Source organism: Triturus cristatus, chromosome 10 (assembly GCF_964204655.1).
Source record: "Triturus cristatus chromosome 10, aTriCri1.1, whole genome shotgun sequence".
NCBI classification, from domain to species: Eukaryota; Metazoa; Chordata; class Amphibia; order Caudata; family Salamandridae; genus Triturus; species Triturus cristatus.
Genome location: NC_140593.1, coordinates 130,738,665 through 130,757,996, shown reverse-complemented (window position 1 = coordinate 130,757,996; position 19,332 = coordinate 130,738,665). Strand labels below are relative to the sequence as shown.

Here is a 19,332-nt window from a genome sequence, read left to right as displayed (position 1 = left end):
ACATCAGATGGGTGAAAGGCTGAGTGGACCCGCCGGGATTTGAGCCTGTGACCATGAGGTCGACCACAAGCCCCTGCAGTGGGCGCATTAGCCCACTGAGCCACCAGACCCAGCTAAGACATAAGATGGTGGGAGCAGGGCCGGACTGGCCGTAGCGGACACCGGGCAATCACCCGGTCGGCTGCACGGGTGGGAGTTGGTTTTGGACCCCTGGGGGCCGTTTTTGTTACAGGGCCGGTTCGACCCTGTAACAAAATCGTCCGAAAACCGACCCTGGCAAAGAGGCAAAAGGGCCGGGTTTGGTTTCCAGTCCGGCCCTGGGTGGGAGGCACGAGGCGGCTGCGCCACAGACTATCGACCCCACTCCACGCCTCCCTTATAAGGGAAAGCTTAGAATGTCAATATCGATAAAAGGCGCACAATGAGGGGAAGGGGTCAAGGTCATGAGCATGCTCTTATAGTAGAACCCTATGACGGCCAAGCTCTCTTAGATACTGAGTAGCGCTTAGAGGCCTTGGAAACTTCTCAGATCCAGTGGTCGAAGTGTGCGGGATCGGCAGGGCACGGCGTGCCCCTACTTCTTTAATTTCATAGATTCTGTTCCCCTCCTTTTTAGGTCAAGCCTGACCCAGCGCTTGCGCTGGTCTGGCGGAGACCTTAGTAAGGAGGGCTTCAAAAAATGCTACTGCCGGCTACAGCATGCAGTGCATGTGCGCGGGCGCGCGCTTGCACTGCAGGTTGTGGCCGGCGGTAGCATTTCCCCCCCCAGCTTTTTTCTTTGTAAAGAAATAGATGCTTGTTTCTATTTCTTTACTTTTTCTATAATCGGGCACCGACGCTTTACTTTTAATGTTAAAAATAAAGCGCCGGTGCCGCGATTATGGCAAAAGTAAAGAAATAGATGCTTGTTTCTATTTCTTTCCCTTTGGTATAATCGCCGTACCGGCGCTTTACTTTTAATGTTAAAAATAAAGCATCGGTGCCGCGATTATAGCAAAAGTAAAGAAATAGAAACAAACATCTATTTCTTTACAAAGAACAAGCATTGGCATAGCCAATAGGTCTCGCTTTTGGGACCTTATAAGTATTTAGTTATGCAGCACAATTTCTTTGGTGCAACAACAACTGTTGCATGGCTAAACACTTACAAGGTCCCAAAGGTGAGACCTATTGGCTATGCCAATGCTTGTTTATTTTAATCCCACGTCCTAGAACGGCAGAAATAGCCAAGGTCCATAGATGAGGCTGGGCGTTCGTTGCCGTTTGGGGCGGGCAGGGCTGGCAGAGAAGGGAAAGGACTCTGTCTTCTCCTTCTAGTCCAGAGAAGACAAGGACAGTGTCCACTTCTGCTGCTCTACCGCTGGCAGCTTCCCCCCCACCCTTTATTAATCTTCCTCCCTCTCTTTCTGTCTTGCTCCTCCTCATTTACTGAAAACCAAGACTTCAAGAAACGGTTATTACTCCCTCTTTCTTTACCTTTAGTTTATTTGTTCCTCTGGGAAAGGGATCCAAAAAAGAAAAACACTTTTGCTGGAAATGCCTTTTTCGGACATTTTTCTATTCCAAAGTACAGCCTTGGGACGGAGAGAAAAAAGGCTCAAAATGTGAAAAATAACTAAATAAAGCAAGATGGAGTGATCAAAAAGTGGCCAGAGTGATTTTATTTACACCCAAAAACACATTAGCGCCACTTTACAGAGTTTGCCAATGAAGCGCTACTTTTGTTTTCTCGTCTTTCTTTGAACTACATTGTTTTCCCTGGGTGGGGAAGTGCACCATTCCTGGAGGTACTGTGCAATACATGCTTGATGGGTGGATTGGAAAACAAATTGTGTACAGCAGCTCTGTGTTCAGGGATGTGGTCCTTTTAACCCATGCTGCTTACGTTTTGACGGATATAAGCAATGGACATGTTCTTAACTTTTTCAGGCAAAAACACTCATTGATTTCTGAATAATGTGTGTAAACACGCTAAGGTAACCATGTTGTTCCTGCTTACATTTCACATGCTTTACTTAATATTGCATCCCCTTGAGTGTTTGCTTTTAACAGGATGTTGTTACTTAAAAGTTTTTTTTTTTTTCAATTGGGTTGTAGTTGAAGGCAGTGCGAGTTTCTCTCTTTGGGGCAGTATGGTGTTCAGTGGGGGGAGGATGTGGTCAGAGCTGCCAAATTTGTAACTGGGGAACCAGGTTCAGCCTTCATGAGCAGTTCACCAGACCACTCTCCCGAGGGAGCACATTCCTGTGCAAGACCTTAGAAGCCCTGGTGTCTTAGCACCAGCAGGTGGACCCTAGCAGTGGCAAGTGTGGGTTCACCTTGAAGGCCTGTTCACCACAATCCTTACTGAAGTTCACCTCCAGTCTTGCGGGCAGGCCTACGAAGCAGCCCACCCTAGAGAGCAAATGACTCTGCAACTGAGGTCACAGGACCCTTGAGCAGGGCGGCTCTAGGGCGGTGCGACCGCACCGGGTGCTGACTTCGGGTGGGGGCATCATGTTTACAAGTATATTATGTTTCTAAAAACACTTGCTGCCTCCTCCATGGCCTCCAGCAAATTTCGGCAACAATAAAAATGTCATGATAACTCCAGTGATTAATGTTCTTCCTATAGAGAGATGGAGTTTTGTCAAGTGGAAGTTTTGACTCGTGGAAAGGTAGCACAGAGGGTTAATGTGCCTGCTGTAAAGAACATGTACCATGCAGATCACAGAGTGCACATAATGTAAATAGGTCAGTGGGTTCCTGCTTTTATCAGTGAGATCATTTTGTTACTTGCTGTTTATAAGTCAAAATCCTAACATAGAACAGTGAGCTATTAACTGTCATCTAAGAGCAGCATGCAATCTGCAAAGTATAAATTAGAGCGTTATGGTTTTTTCCCAGTCTTTGATTATCCTAATGTTGCAAAAATGGGTCATTTGGATAGAAATCAATTCTGGTTATTGAAAAAAAAAAACCTTGGTATTATGTTAAAAATTCAGAGTTTGTGTTTCTCCAGACCAAACACTATTAAACTATACTGTCCACTAGTATGGTTGTCATGTGACGCCTGCACCTTGTGGTCCTTTGTCTTATGTAACATTTCCTATACAGTGATTTACGCACGTGTGATTGATTGTCTCTGTGTAATGTGTGTGATGTATAGTGCTTTCACACCCTACACTGGCTTCAGTGGCGCTGCAAATCAAATGAAATGCATCTGAGCGAGACAGTGGTTATGGAGACCTGAGGGACACTGTTAAAAGGTTGTAGTGAGGGAATCCGTGGCAGAGGGAGTCATTGGGGGGGCACCAACAACCATAGTCGCACAGGGCTCCACCATCACTAAAGCTGGCCCTGTCGTTGAGGCCAGTCTGCCTCACCCATTGATACCTCCACTGGCCTTGTTTCAACAGTAGTGGCTGCAACTCACCAGTGGCCAGCAGTGTAAGATTTGCACGCACACCAAACTAAGTTCACAAACGTCACGGTCTCTGCGCTTCATGCACAAGCACTTTTAACATGTGCTGCCTGCTTTAGGGGCACTGGAATTATGCAGCAGTGGAGGACAAAATCATGCCGCAGTGTTGACTAAATTATGCAGCAAAAAAAGGCTGCAGCGTAATGTGGTATATTTTCTGATTCTTTATTATTTTGACATTTTTACACGTGCTAACAGTCAGTGAAAAGATTTTGCCTTATTAGCACCAGTGGAACATACAAATCCAGCAGTGAGAAAGGTGATCAGTCATCCTTTGCAAAGGGCCGTCCACTTCGCAGAAACACAAGTCACATTTTTTAGTAACTTTTGATCCGTTTGAGCTACAAACAATTTATTTGTTAAAATTATCAAACTATGCAGCAGATGATGCATTTTGTGGCAAATATTGCAGAGCCATAATTATATAGAAAACATTTGCAAACTGGGATATTTTGCCATTCATGCTTGAACTGCTCTTGTGGAAAAAGGGAGGAGAATTGCTGATGACAGAAATGCCATGGCTCGGAGACATATGGCTTGTGCTTCCACTTGACATTCTGTGATTGGAAACGAGTCCCACTTTCTGAATGTATTTTAATGTCAATAACTCATATTAAACCTTAAATAAACGTGTATCCATTTGTTGAATTAAATAACGTAATAAGCTATAACTGGTCAGTGAGATGCCAAACAAATTCTACAAATTAGAATAATTTGCTCTTTCTGGCCACCCGTCTGACTCCATCCACTGACCCAATCCTCTGGTTATTCCCGCCCTCTGATTCTACGCCCACAGTTCCCCTACTTCCCCCCCCCCCCCCCCCCTCTTAAAACCACTGCTTAGATCCATTACACAAGCACTGCGTAATATAACCTAACACATCTGTGTTTCTCTGCTCAGGGCATGCAGTTTGCTTCCTCCACGCATAGCTGCCAGGTTTCCAAGGTCCATCCCTGATGTGTTGATCCAGTCCAGGTTTGTCCTTTGAATTCTGGGATTTGTAGTCCTGTTTTATAATGGAACAAACAAAACTACAAGTCCCAGAATTCAAAGAAAAAGCCTGGACTGGAGTGGCACATTACATATGGACCTGGGAAACGAGACAGGGCTGTCCATGTTTCCTTTTACCTATAACTGCCAAGTCAGCAAACAGCACTTCAAGTTTTTCCTTTGCTTTCTGGGACTTGGCGATGTTGATTTTTAAGGGGATAAGCAAGACTGCAAGTCCCAGAATGCAAATTAAAACCCTTGAGTGACGCAGCTAGTTACCCAAGGGTCTGTGAAACGTGCCTGGGCTGTTTACCTATCATGTTTCAATGAATGTGAATTTTTTTTTTGACTCACTAGTCAGGGCTTTTATTGTGAAAAGGGGCCTCTCCCGATGCACGGGCCTCTCTCCCTCTGCCAGCCCCCTCCCCTCCTCTCCTGCACCACCCCCTCCCAAGGAGGCTGAGTTTGAACTGCTGTGCTGGTGAAATTCTTTCAGTGCTCAGCAGCTGAAGTCTTGTCTGCCAGTCAATTAAGGGGAGACGTGCAGTCAGACCCCAGCCGCCTGCGGGGCCGGGCTTGTCAGATTCCACATGGGCGCGTTTGGGAGAGAAGGGCCTCTCTGGGAAGAACAGCTGCTCGTCTACCTGGAAGAAGAGGCCATCTGAGGCACATCTGTACAGCAGACAAGGGAACTATGCATTTGTTGCAGACAGACTGCACTCTATGGGACTTTGTGAAACCCCAGGCTAGCACGTTTTATATCTGGGCTACCTAGAGAGAGTTCACTCTGCAACGTGGGCTCACTCACCAGGTGTCGCCCATGGCAACGGTCGCACTCCCAGCAGCCCGGCATCGTTCCTAGACCATGCTCCGGAAGGAGGCAGCATGGCCAGTGTGGACCCAGGGATCTAAGCGCCAACACAGAGCCCCCGGGCCTTCCAAGCACCCGCACTGAGAAGACATGGTAAGACTTGTGCACTCTCTGTCCTTACGCCTGGCTCAATGTGCCATGTGCTTGTTGGAACAGCTGTGTGTCGGGTCATTCCCGAAGCCTGTCTGGGCAGCTGCGAGAATCGCAAAGTGTCCATATACAGTAAGCATGTTTTGAAACATTGTCAAGCTGGTAAGATAGCTCAGTGGGCTAATGCATTAATTGTAGAGCACTCTAATGTAATATGATGGGGCCGCTTAGCCTTCTATCCTTGAGAGGTCGATAATTCGAGTAACTTCGATAATAATTAGCAGGTCTTATCAGTGCCTAGAATCGGGGACACATCGCAATGTGCACTATGCAGGTTTAGTGTAATTATTGCTATGAGTTCTTAGCACATTGTTAACACACCGGTGTACTAATTACACATTCTTCTACAGTAGATATCACAAACTGGATCGCAACGAGGCACCCCCAGCTTTGGCAGATACAAAAGCGAGGAGTATCCCGAAACGTGGTTTGCCCAGGATCACACGATGTGGTGTGAAATCCAAGATAAGAGTGGTGAAGTCTAAAAGTGCTCAAGCGTTGTTCCCCAATCAATGATTCTCCTTGAGTCGTTTTTGGAAGATTGAAACTCGGGGGCAGTATTATCAACATTTTACGCCAATGCAAAGTCACAAAAAATGTTTGAAAGTGTTATCTGGTACAATTTACTTTCCAAAGCAAATCCTGATTTGTGTTGGACAGGCGCCTAAAATAGCGCTCTGCTCCACCTTGACATACCCTGTGCTAAGGGCGCATCCCGTGGGTGGTGCCTGGGCGTCTTTCAAACACCCACCCAAGGGGTTTACTGCAAATCCCTATCTATTAACATTTGTGCACTGGAATTTGTTCCACAAAATTGCACCCTTTGAGGCAGGTTTAATCGTGGAGCAACATTTTAGAGTCCACATTTTTCCAACTTTGCATGTGTGCTGCACTTAACAACACACATGCACAGTGGGAAAAGTATTACAGCATGTATTTGTACTTAAAGGGTCTCCTTCGGGTATAAACCTTATGCTTTATAGAAGGCAGACACCCTTACACTGTGGACACTGCTGGGTGCGCGAGGGAACAGTGCTATATCCTAGCAGACATTGTGCTGTTTCCCCACACCTTTGCTGCAGTGCACCCCAGCAACTTTTGGCACTGCGCTGCATTGCACCAAAATTTAGTAAATCTACCCATGCATGTGTGCTGCAATGCACAGTAAACATTCACTGTGGGAAACATCTTAAAAGTATGTATGTGGCATTTCTATAGCACGAACGTAGCCAAATGGCAGCAGGGCGCTTACATGGTCATGCATAGTATTTGTCCTAAAGTGGTACTTGCGCGAGACATCATGCACATACTTTTTCGCGATAGTGCAAAGGTGTGTGCACGGTGCTAGGCTTCCTGTGCGTGCACGAACGATGAGCGCGAGCGCAGCAGCACCACATCTGAGTACAGGCGCTGCCCTGCTTCGCTTCCTCGCGCATCACAGCACAGCAACTTCGGCTGCAGCCTGCATTGCACTACAGAGTTGTAAATCTCCCCTTCTCTATGTCTTCTTAGGGACAGATTCACAAAACGTTTGTGCGGAAGCTTGTGCGACGCAAAATAACACAAAGCGTAGCACCAATTTCTTGACATTATTAATGTTAGTGAACAGAACTAAACACATTCTAAACTGAGCTGCGCCGCGTGAGCGCTCGTGCAACGTATAATACATCTCCCCCCTTAGTTCTCAATTCTCTGGCAGAGGCACTTTAACCCATTGTGGGAGATGTGGTCTAGCAGGATGCTGGCATTGCAGCCAATATATTTATTCACCCCTTGCGACAGCTTGGGTGTTCTGGCCACAGACTCCCAACTTGAGCACATTGTGTGATCCTTGGCATGTTATTTAATCGCAACCCTCTGTCTCAGTCTACTTATTAGCAGAACATGCAAGCGCATAGAAACTGGCTAAACACCAGCATTGAGCGCTTCTTAAAGTAAACGAGACATCTATTTTGTAATCTTTTGATACATTGGAAGGGACGTGAGCATGCCTCTCTAGGGTGGCAAGTCTTGTTTTTGTGAACTCTAAATTGTTGTATATGTATTCTTCGTCTTTTCCCTGTTAAAAGTTCTGAAACTGACACCCATTCCTCGCTCAATGCACGCTAGGGCCGGCTTATAATATTTCAGCGTGTGAAAAATGTACATGTCGCGAGTGAAGGCGAGACAGGTTTTCCAGCAAGGATGTGGGCTGCGGGTGATTCAGCGAGATGTGTGACATTTGGCAGGACGGGCAACATCATCAGAGGAAAGGTGTCGTTTTTGGATGAAATGTACAGTGTTGAGCTCCAAAAGCAAAAGGGCAGTGTTTGAGTGCCATCTCCCCACGTGCCTAAGTTGTGTGACCCTGGCAGAGCGTTTATCTCCATGTGCCTCGTATTCTCTCTCTCTCTCTCTCTCTCTCTTTCTCCTTCAAACAAGAGGTAATTGGACAGACCAATATGTTTCTGTCAGTCCATATCTGCTTAATGTATGTTATCCACATATATAGCGTCACAGGCAACAGGACATCTTCTGAGCGCTAGGGAATTCTGAGGACCTCCTGTCATCATTTTAATGATGGCATTCACATGAATCGAGTTCTGCAACAGTAGCTCCTTAAATTTACCTCCACCCCATATAATCTCAGTTTAATGGAACTGCCCCTGAACTAGACAAGATTATTCAGGGCTACCCAGCAATTTGGAGGGATAGTTCACACGCGTGGCAACATTGTGACTGAAAAAAGACATGAAACAAACCTTTCCAACTGACACCAATTTGTTCACATGAGCACCTCCACGTTACCAAAAATCCCCATAACCTCCGGAGTCCCTCAGGGTTCCATATCCTGTCGTGCCATCTTCAGCCTCCACGTTGAGCTGCCTGCTGCTCTACTCATAATATGCCGATGGGACCCAACTCTGCTTCAGACATCCAACTCCTCACACACTGCTTGCACATCATCCAGACCTGGATGTCCAGCCCTGCCTAAAGGTCCACCCAGCCAAGACCGAATTCTTGTTATTTCCCAAGAACAACAAACAAGAAGCAGTAACATTAACGGTGTGGAACTCAAACTTTCACAGAATGCCTATTCCCTCGAATTCACACTGGACACCTACCTCACCCTCAAGTTACACATTGTCAAAAAACACAAAGATGGTTTCCAGCTCTCTCTTCTAAAGAAAGTCAACTTGTTTCTTAAAGAAAGCAACTTCAGAACTGCTGTTCCTACCTCCAGTCCCTCCCCCCTCCTCTACTTAATGGCAGCCGCTGTGCGGTCACGCGCAGCGTGCGGGCCTAAGGCAAGCCCGTCTGCGCCTGTCCGCGACCTGACCAGCGCCAGGAACCCTGGATCCACGACCTTCCACTGCTACGATACCCCCACCCTCCTCGCACTCAACCCCGGAAGACACACAGACTGCAAACTGGCCTCACCGAACATGACCCACGGCCACTTCGGTTGCCGCCGCCGGACCTTCACCACAACTCCGACCCGCAACACCACCAGCACCAACACCGACGACACCCTCAGCTGCATCCTCCTCAACATGCGCTCCGTACACAAGCACGCCATGGAAATCTGGAACCTACTCGACTCTCTATCGCCCGACTTCGCCTTCCTCATAGAGACCTGGACCAACGCCGCCTCCACCCCCAACATCAACACCGCCATCCCGGACGGCTACAATTTCCACAGGAAGGACCGCCCCAACCACCCGGGAGGAGGCCTCACCATAGTCCACAAAAACACCCTACACCTCACCACCTCCAGCGAGAACCTCCCCTCCGCCGAACATCTGCACTTCCAAATCAAGACCAGCCCCAAGACCACAGTCCGTGGAACTCATCTACAGACCCCCCAGCCCCCGGACACCCTTCGCCACCACTATCACCAACTTCATCGCACCCCACGCCATTGCGTTAACAAACTACATACTCATTGGAGGCCTCAACTTCCACCTCGACAACCCCAGCGACCCAAACTCCACCATCCTCCGTGATAACCTCGCCAACATCGGACTCAAACAACTCGTCAACAAACCCACTCACAGGGCAGGGCACACCCTCGACCCCATCTTCGCTGCAGGAAACAGCATCCGCTTCAGCCACACAATGCAGCCTCCATGGACCGACCACCACTGCGTCCACTTCACCGTTGAGAAACCCAGAGCACCTAAACCAGCATCTCGCCCGCCACGCAGGAACTGGAGCAAGATCACTGACGAGCAATTGAACTCCACCCTCTCTCGAGACAACCACACCTGGGAATCCGACGCAAACACCGCAGCCAGAGAACTCCACACATGGATCACCAACTGTGCAGACGAGCTCGCCCTGCTACGCAACCCCGGCAAACAATGCCCCAGAAAAGCATCCTGGTTCACCACCACCCTCCAAGAAGCCAAACACACCTGCAGACGCCTGCAAAAGAACTGGAGGAATACCAAGACAGCCAACAGCTACTCCACCTACAAGAATGCCATGACGGACTACCACCGCCAAATCAGAACAACTAAAAGGAACTTCATCCACAACAAAATCCTCACCAACTCCACTAACTCCAAGGAACTCTTCAACGTCATCCAAGAATTCACAAACCCACACAGCAAAACCACAGACATTACCCCTTCCTAGCACCTCTGCGACAAGCTCGGAACCTTCTTCCACCTCAAGATCAGAACACTCTACGACAACGTCACCGACCACCCACAAGACACCTCAGCCAGCCCCTCACCACGCCTAGACACCAGCCAGCCCACCATCTCCAACTGGATACCAATCACGACCATGGACACCGCCGCGTCCATGAAAGGCATCCATTCGGGGGCCCCCACCGACCCCTGCCCCCCTCACATCTACCACAGAGCCACGGACACCATCGCACCCCAACTGCAACACACCATCAACACCACCTTCAAAACAGGCACCTTCCCAGATGATTGGAAGCACGCCGAAGTCAGGCCCCTGCTCAAGAAACCCACGGCAGACCCCACCAACCTCAAAAACGACCGGCCCATCTCGCTTCTCCCCTTCGCAGCCACAGTGGCAGAAAAAGCAGTCAACAGGGAACTGACACTATTCATCGAAGAAAACGCCGTCCTCGACCTGTCCCAATCCGGATTCTAAGCTAACCCCAGCACCGAGACCGCCCTACTCGCCCCCACAGATGAAATCCGCACCCTCCTGGACCAGGGCCACTCTGCGGCCCTCATCCTCCTCGACATGTCTGCAGCATTTGACACCGTCTGTCATCGCACACTAATCACCAGACTACGCGAGGCCGACATACAAGGAACTGACATAGACTGGATCTGCTCATTCCTCACCGGAAGAAGCCAAAGGATCAGACTACCGCCTTTCCTCTCCACCCCCACCGACATCACCTGCGGAGTACCACAGGGGTCATCTCTAAGCCCGACCTTCTTCAACGTCTACATGGCCCCTCTCGCAGACATCGTCCGACAACACGGCCTCAACATTGTATCCTACGCCGACTACACCCAGCTCATCCTCTCCCTCACCAAAGACCCCACACTCGCTAAACTCAGTTTCCAGAGAGGAATGCAAGAAGTGGCAGTCTGGATGACCAACAGCTGCCTAAAACTCAACACAGAGAAAACAGAAGTCCTCGTCCTTGGAACCACCCCATCAGCATGGGGCAACACCTGGTGGCCCACCACCCTCGGAAGCCCACCTACCCCCTCAGACCATGGCAAGAACCTCGGCATCATACTCGACTCAACACTCACCTTGAGCCGACAGGTCAATGCCGTTACCTCCAGCTTCTTCAACACCTTCCGCATTCTCAGAAAGACCTTCAAATGGATCCCCCCCGAATCGAGGAAAACAGTCACCCATGCACTCATCACCAGCAAACTCAACTATGGCAAAGCACTCTACGCCAGCATCAACAAGTCCCTACTCCGCAAACTGCTAACGGTACAGAACATCGCGGCAAGACTCGTCCTCTGCATCCCCCGGCACGAACACATCAGCCAACACCTGCGGCGACTCCACTGGCTCCCCGTGGAGAAAAGAGTCACCTTCAAAATCCTCACCCATGCCTACAAGTGCCTGCACAACAACAGACCCAAATACCTCAATGACAGAATAAACTTCCACGTATCCAAAAGAAACCTGCGATCATCCAACCTCTCACTGGCCGAAACACAGCGGATCCACAGAGCCAGATCAGACGGGAGATCGTTCTCTCACATTGCAGCCAAGACCTGGAACGAGCTACCGGCAGACATCAGACGCACCCCCTCCCTGAACACCTTCAGGAAGACCCTCAAGACCTGACTCTTTGGCTGAACGGAGCGGCATTACCCCCCCCCCCCCCACCCCAGCGCTTTGAGACCCTCACGGGTGAGTAGCACACTTACAATCCCCTGATTGATTGATTGATTTCTGTTCAAGCCCACGTACTCTCAGATCCGTATGGTGGTTACACCATGCTCCATGGTCGCCTAGATGTCACATTGGCAAACCTTGAGACCCTCATGGGTGAGTAGCGCACTTACAATCCCCTGATTGATTGATTGCTGTTAAAGCCCACGAACTCTCAGATCCAGATGGTGGTTATGCCCTGCTCCATGGTCTCCTAGACGTGACATTGGCAAACCTAAGGGCATCCTACACCGTGGCAATACATTTCATCCAGGGACGGAAAAATTATGGTCACCCATGGTCCCGATGGAACTCCATTGGCTCCCTTTGCTGGTCTGCATCCTCTTCAAAACCAGCTGTAGTCTGCCATCACGTCCAGCACCCCTGCTTACGTTGCAGCCAAATTCTGGTGGTTCTTGGAACCCTCACAGCCAGTATGCCATCAGACTGCAGACTAAGACGTAGAAAAAAACAAGGCAGCAGGCCTTTTTCATGTATTTACCCAGGATCGGAACAACATCCCTGTCTGAATAAGGACTGCCCGACATTGCTCCGATTTAGGACAGCATTGAAGATTCATCTCTTTAAAGAACACTGCATCGCAATGCATTAACCACCCACAACGCAGATACCTCTATCAATCGTTGACATTATGCTTGTCTTTGCCCCTGCAAAGAGCTGCGCTGACTTTTGGATAGGTTTGCACTGTGAAAATCCCATATACAAGCACGCATTCAACACTGAGCCCACTTTTTCTGAGCATACATTGGGCTTTGAAGGGCTTGTTTACTACTCCTATCATTGATCTCACCACCCGTCTGTAATTGTTCTCGCAGTGATGCCTGATTCACGCCTGTGTCTCAGGGAGGGACTGGTGATGTTGAATCTCTAAATGTCCTGATTACTTTTGGGAATGTCCCGTTAGGGGGCTGTACTGGCGAGGTACATTGCAAGAGATTGACCACTTGGCAGGAAGTGGCTGGAAGCATTGCCTAGATCTGGTTTGCCAGTGGACTTCTTGCCTCATTCTGATTGGACGTGTAGCATCCATTCAGTGTGAGGGTGGTGTATTAGTCCTGTTTCTTCTCCATCTTTGGTCTGGGCGGGCTCCATCCCCCAACATAAAATGGTAAAGCAGCTGGTGCCAGAATAGCCCTTATTCTCTTTATCAATTTCTTTAGTAAGGACTTGTATGAAGCATTGTTTGCTCATCCGCACACAAAGTAGTTTCTTCAGCTTCAGCTCCGGGGACTACTATGTCAGTGTTTGCTTTTGGACCGTGCCCTGAAGATTCAGCAACGATAAAGTTTTACAAAAGCCATAACCAGCGGTGTAGCTAGACCTTTGACCGCCCGTAGCGGTTCCTGCGTTTGCCGCCACGACAGGCGCATGTAAGAGCAGGAGGGGGGTGCTGTAGATTCCTGTGTTTGCCACCCCGCGTCGGCCACGGGTAAGAGTGGGGGGGGCACCCAAAACTCGGACCACCCCCCATTGCTACACCACTGGCCATAAGGTGTAATATATTATACTGTGTTTTCCATGCTCTACGATGTTACTCTCTGTGCTATGTGATGCTTTACTATCTTTTCATAGTGCTTGCATGACCCTCTGCTTTTTCTAAAGCGCTGTGAGATGTAACCACACAGTAGGCATTCACATCCTGCAGTCATTGCCTCGCTTCAGCTGGGTGTGATGCTGAAGGGGGGGGTTTAGGCCAGGGGTGGAGCCAGGCGCTCAATGCCCATTGGACTCAAAGTGCTTCAGCCCCCCCCCCCCGTCGTGTGTGGCAGTCCAGGCTGAGACAGCTTCCCAGGCACACACACAGCTGCACCCGAGTACTTCATGGGTCTTTAAAAGACCATTTACTTGTTAATGAAGCTTTTTTGTTTTTCACCCCTTCTTAGAGCCCCTGCATCTCCACTCTGCATATTGCTGGAAGAGTCAGCCCCCCGCCCCGAAATGTTTAGTAGCCCCCCCCCCCCAAATTTGGCTCTAGTTGCGCCTCTGGGTGGAGCATGGTGGACCAGGGATGGAAAAGACCAAAAGACCTTGGCCCCCTCTAGGGCAGTGGTCCTGGGTCCCCTAGGGGTCTGCAACTATCTTACAAAATTAAATAATAATTAACATTAATAAAGTATATACAATTAAAGAAGGAAAATTGAAAATTTGATAACTTTTTCAAATTTGATTGTGAATTAAAGTAAATACTCTAATATTTGGGTAGTTGTTTGGTTACATGTTTTTGTATTTTTTGTGTATTGCTTTTAGGTTCAAATCATAGCAATTGCGGAGGCTGGTGGCCCACAGCTTCCAATAATGACTCAGTGGGGGTCCCCCGATTCCAGTAATGATTCAGTGGGGGTCCCCGGATTCCAGTAATGATGCAGTGGGGGTCCCTGTATTCCAGTAATGAATCAGTTGGTGTCTCCAGATTCAGTAATGATTCAGTGGGGGTCCGCACAAGTCAAAAGGTTAAGAACTGTTGCTCTAGGGCACACACAGCCCGGCTCTGAGTTAGTTTTCTCAGCTGTGTGCTCCTCTCTGGCTCGTTTTTCATGGTCAGTACTTAATTTGTACAAAGAATAAGCATGTGGACCCTAAGTATCATCTGAGGAGCCCGCTGCCAAATGCTCGAATTACCGAGTACCAATGTTGCCTAGATTTGTTACCATCATATGCCTGTTTCCTTCATTACATGTCTCTCAGCCTTTAAGCTTCTTTTTTACCCCTGCTTTCTCCATTTGTCCAGTGGTTGAAGTATATTTAAAAAAAAAAAAAAAGGATAGAAACTGTGATGCTGAGTGCTATGTGGGTTACTGGGGCGTGAGACTGAAAGAGGAGCAAAATGCGTGGTTACAAAATCAATGTATGCAAGATATATTCAGGGCTTCCACTTACAGGTAACTACATATAAAACACTTGGTCCAACTGCACACTTAACTGCTAGTTAAATACTTCTTAGTTGATTTATAGATAGGCTTTCCTGTTTTCAGTTTCTATTTTTGGTAAATTCTCGTGGTTTTTTTCCAATACCTTAAAAAAACAGTGTTTATCAGTGGTTACACATTTTTGCGCCATTAAAAACAATAGAAACAGTGTTTTTCCAGTGTTTATGGAATTTTCATTTAATTGTAATTATTACTTGCTTTCTGCACTGATGGCGCATGTGTATAGATAGCGTGTGCACAGGGTATAAGAGGTCCAAATACATTTTTACTGCCCCAGAATGGACTACAAAGTCAATAGCATTCTTCATTAACTCTGAAGATTGTAAAGATGCTTTCAGCATACCATCTAGCAAGTTACAAGGATCTCTTACAGAGAAGCACTTCAGCTCGGGTATCGATTTTGACAGACCATCATACAACTTTTTCACATACATAGCTGAATTACTGCAAATACAAACAATATCACTCCAATCTTTATTGAACTTGGTGGGAACTTTTTTCAGCAGCATTCCAAGTGACACTGCGTTCCATGTTTACCAAACGTCTTGTATCATGTTTTCACCACTATTTCAGATGCTTGGTGACAACATTCTTTTCACATATACCTGTCATTACATTTTGCATTGAATGTTTAAACCTTGGGGTGTTTGGCAATTCACTTACAATCAATACTGACTCACTAGAAAAGGGGGCTGATGAATCAAAGGATTTCACCCATTCTCTGTCTGTGGGTAAATGTGAAGGTACATATGAGGAAAGATTCTTATGAAACCAGCCATTTTACCTATCAGTGAAATCAAATGTAGCCAAAATATCAAATATGATTTTGATATTTCCCGATTCTCTAGTTTATAAAATAACTAAATAAGACCTAAAACATGCTTCTAAACACTGCATCATTAGACCACGACCACAGAACTGAGAAAAGCAAAAGAAAGATGAGACAATGTTTTAGTGACATCCCTAAACAACAAAACTCAAGCAGAATAATGTTAACCCAGTCTTTCTTGATGCTACCTTGTATAACAAAGTTACATTGTATTGGCCCCTTCCGGAAGAAATAAAAATGTCTCTTTCGCTCATCTTTTCCTTTCTTTGAATGGCACTTAGTTTGTGGTTGCAAAGGTGTTTTTTCAGTGTTTATATGTTTACACCTTTGATGGCTATTTTCCTTTAGGTGGGGTGTTATCAGTTATTATAGGTTTAACCCCTTCAGCGCTGGGCGAATTCCGCCGCGGTGCTGAAGGGTTCGAGCGCGGGCGGGACCATGACGGAACGGTTCCGTCATGAGCACAGCTCAACCGTGGCTCATGACGGAACCGTTCCGTCATGAGCATGGAAGGGGTTAAACCTAAAACCAGATAGCCTATTTATAGAGCATGGATAGTTGGTGCTGAAGCACATCTGCAAACTGTGAGAAGGCTGCAGGTTTTTTTTACCCGTCACTCAATCACAGTAGGAAGCTGGACTACTTTGCCGATGTCCATCCACTTTTTTTCCCCCATTTGAACTGCTAGATTCTGTTTATTCAACTCTGACCATGCACTGAAGCCTGCTAACCAGGCTCCAGTGCCAGTGCCTCTTCCCCTAAAAACTAAATGTCTAATTGTAACCCAATTGGCAAGGCCTTTAGCACTTGCAAACCTCTAGTAAATTATGCCCCTGCTACCTAAGGCATGGGTAGTAAAGAGGGTACCTAATGGATGCAGTATGTCGTATGCCACCCCAAGGGCCCATGCAAAACTCACAGGCAAATTGCCATCGCAGAAAGCATGAAAGGGTGCAACCCCTTCTGAAAACACAACATTTCGCCCTGCCTGTGTGCAATGCCCATACACTACATGTGCTATATGTAAGTCACCCCTACAGCAGGCCTTAAGAGCCCTAAGGCAGGGTGCATTATATTACATATAAGGACATAACAGCTTGAGCAGATATGCCCCTGTGATGTCTAGTTCTATAACTGGATATTGCAAGTAATCAGCATATGCACTGGGCACTGGTCATTACAGGTTCCCCAGCTACATAAAGGCTTCATTGAAAATAATGGTGTTTGGTATCAAACATCTCATCTTAATAAATCCATTGGGTTTATTATGACATGCATCAAGAGGGCACCTTAGAGGTGCCCCCTAAAAACCCTCCAGTCCTCTATTGTGCTGGCTGACTGGTATCGACTAGCCTGCCACTACAGACACATTTCTGACCCCTGGAGGTGAGAGCCCATGCTCCCAAAGTACAGGAACAATCTCTAGTCCGGAAGAAGGTGTTGACACCTCCTCCAGCAGGATGGCTAGTAAATTAGCATACCAATGCCAGGGGCTTCAAAGCTCTTGCCACTTTTGATATGTGACCCCAGTTTCCCCCAGACTTGGGAGATGCCACCCCCTGCCCTAGGGCCCTTTTGGCACCAAAGCAGGCGGGAAAATTAGCTAGTCAGGAGGCATGTCACACTTACAGGCTGAGCACACCCTTAAGGTGGACAGCCTGAAGTGGACAGTCAATGAAGGGTTTCATCATCTTGTTTTTGGTGAAACTAGGAACTCTGGCAATGGCGTAACGAAACTTGTGGGGGCCCCCCTGCAAGGCATGTGCAGGGGGCCCCTCTGGGCTCAATCAAGAGCTCTGCAGCCTGAGTGCTGTGCTAAGGGGGCTCCCTGGAGCTGTGGGCCCCCCCGCACCACAGGGGCTGCGGGGGCCTGTGTTACGCCCCTGAACTCTGGGTCTGGGTTAATGCCACTCTAAACAGGAAGTGGACATATAGAGGGTGTAGTCACTCCAGGGGTAGGTAGCCCATTGTTTACTACATTACTCTCTCCTTAACACCCATAAATTAGTATTTAGACACCAGAAACCCAGATTCACCTGACTAAAGAAAGAAGAGGACAAAGAAGAGCCGAAGAAGCAAGAAATGCGGACTGCTGGTGGACTTTGGTGCCAAACCCTGCCTGCATATCTGCTCCTGCCCTGACAATTGTGAAAACCCAACTCGCCCTGTAGCTGTGCATCTTCCAAAAGACTAGGAGGGCCTCAAGACCTTCGCTAAGCCATCAGAATCTCGGTTGAAGTGGAAGAGTCACTTGCCTGCAGGCACCGACCCCAACGTCCGGTTCACCATTCTGCTGTCCACCAGGTCCACCAACGCAGCAGCCGACCAGGAAGAGGCCACCTTGCTCCTAGAGGTCAAAGCTATCTCCCCACCAAGTAAGAGGAAGCCAGGACCAACCAAAGCCACCCTGCACCAATACCCAGGGTGCCGGACCCCTTGCAGCAACCAAAGATTGTTTGAGTCCAGTCCGGACTCCCATGCCACAGAGACAGAGCATAAGACGAGGGATGTCAGCACTGCAGAGGTTAGCACAGAGTGTCCCCCTTTGCAGGTCTAACCGAGACCCGTGGGTATCTTTGATGCACGATGACCAGCCGACCAAAACCTTTAGCACCCAAGCTCCCCGGTATGGGTCCACGCCAACCAACGGTACTCCTCTGCCCCCAGGACCCCTATTAACTGTGCCCCCCCCCATTTGGAGAAGCTGGACTTGCCCCAAGTACCCCTCTGCAGCCTGTGTGTAGGTGCCCCCCTCTTTGCCTACGGTGTAGCGTGCAAAGCTACCACCCTTCCAGCACCTCTGCACCTGGGCACTCCAGGGCAGGTAAACCTGAACTGCTGGCAGTACTTTGGACCTTGGCCCCCCCCCTAGCACCTTATGTCCTTAAGGGGACCCCCAAGAATCGTTTGCAAATACCCATATGTAGGTTATGTGTTTTTCCCCATAGGAAAGCATTGCTAAATAAAACGCATTTGAGTGAACTTCTTACTTACTTTCAGAAACTGATAAACTGAAAAGTACTTACTTTAACGAAGTTCTTGGTGTTTAAAATAAATATAAAAATTACTTTCAATTTTCTTCTTGAGTGTTGCTTATTTATTGACTCTGTGTGTTCAACAAATGCATTCACACTACCTTCTCGCCCACACTACCACAAAAGAGAGCATTTAGGATTATTAATATAAACCCTATTAGCCAGTAAGGGTTGTCTGGACTTTCTACATAGTATAACTCGTTTTGGCATACTACAAAAAAGCCAGCTTCCTGCAATCACTGTCGGTGCACGGCTAGGAGGGAGCTATCTTGCTAGAAATGGGACCTGTGAGATACAGATAACACAAACATCTCTGCAGTAGGTGCAGTATCTCCGGCATGAAGTATCTGCAATTACTCACTGGGTTTTCAGATGGATTAGGATCTATGACGTGCAGGCAACTTCATCCACGATGTCCCTGTATTTAGGAGAATAGTTCCCCTGTTATATAATAGATTTAAAAAAAGGATGCTGTAGGTGAATATGAAGATCACAATTAACTTGAAGAGATCCGACGACAGAAGTTAACCACTGACCCAGGAGGTTTGCACATAGATAACCGCAGCTAATCTCAGAAGATTCTGAGTAAGACACCCAGGCTACACCAGTATAGGTGACGCCGAGAAACAAGATCACACCATATTCAAGGACATCTGAAAAGTATACCAAC

At 47.8% G+C, this 19,332-nt stretch overlaps 1 protein-coding gene across 1 annotated transcript in view; it reads left to right on the top strand.

The window, feature by feature from the left end:
- Positions 1-4,925: 4,925 nt before the first annotated feature.
- The window catches only part of GASK1A (golgi associated kinase 1A), a 159,664-nt gene continuing 145,257 nt past the window's right edge, over positions 4,926-19,332 (top strand). Inside the window, exon 1 of the mRNA XM_085630618.1 lies at positions 4,926-5,418. Within this exon, the coding sequence (XP_085486744.1) occupies positions 5,416-5,418 (3 nt within the window). The 5' untranslated portion in view covers positions 4,926-5,415. The remainder of the gene's footprint in view (positions 5,419-19,332) is intronic.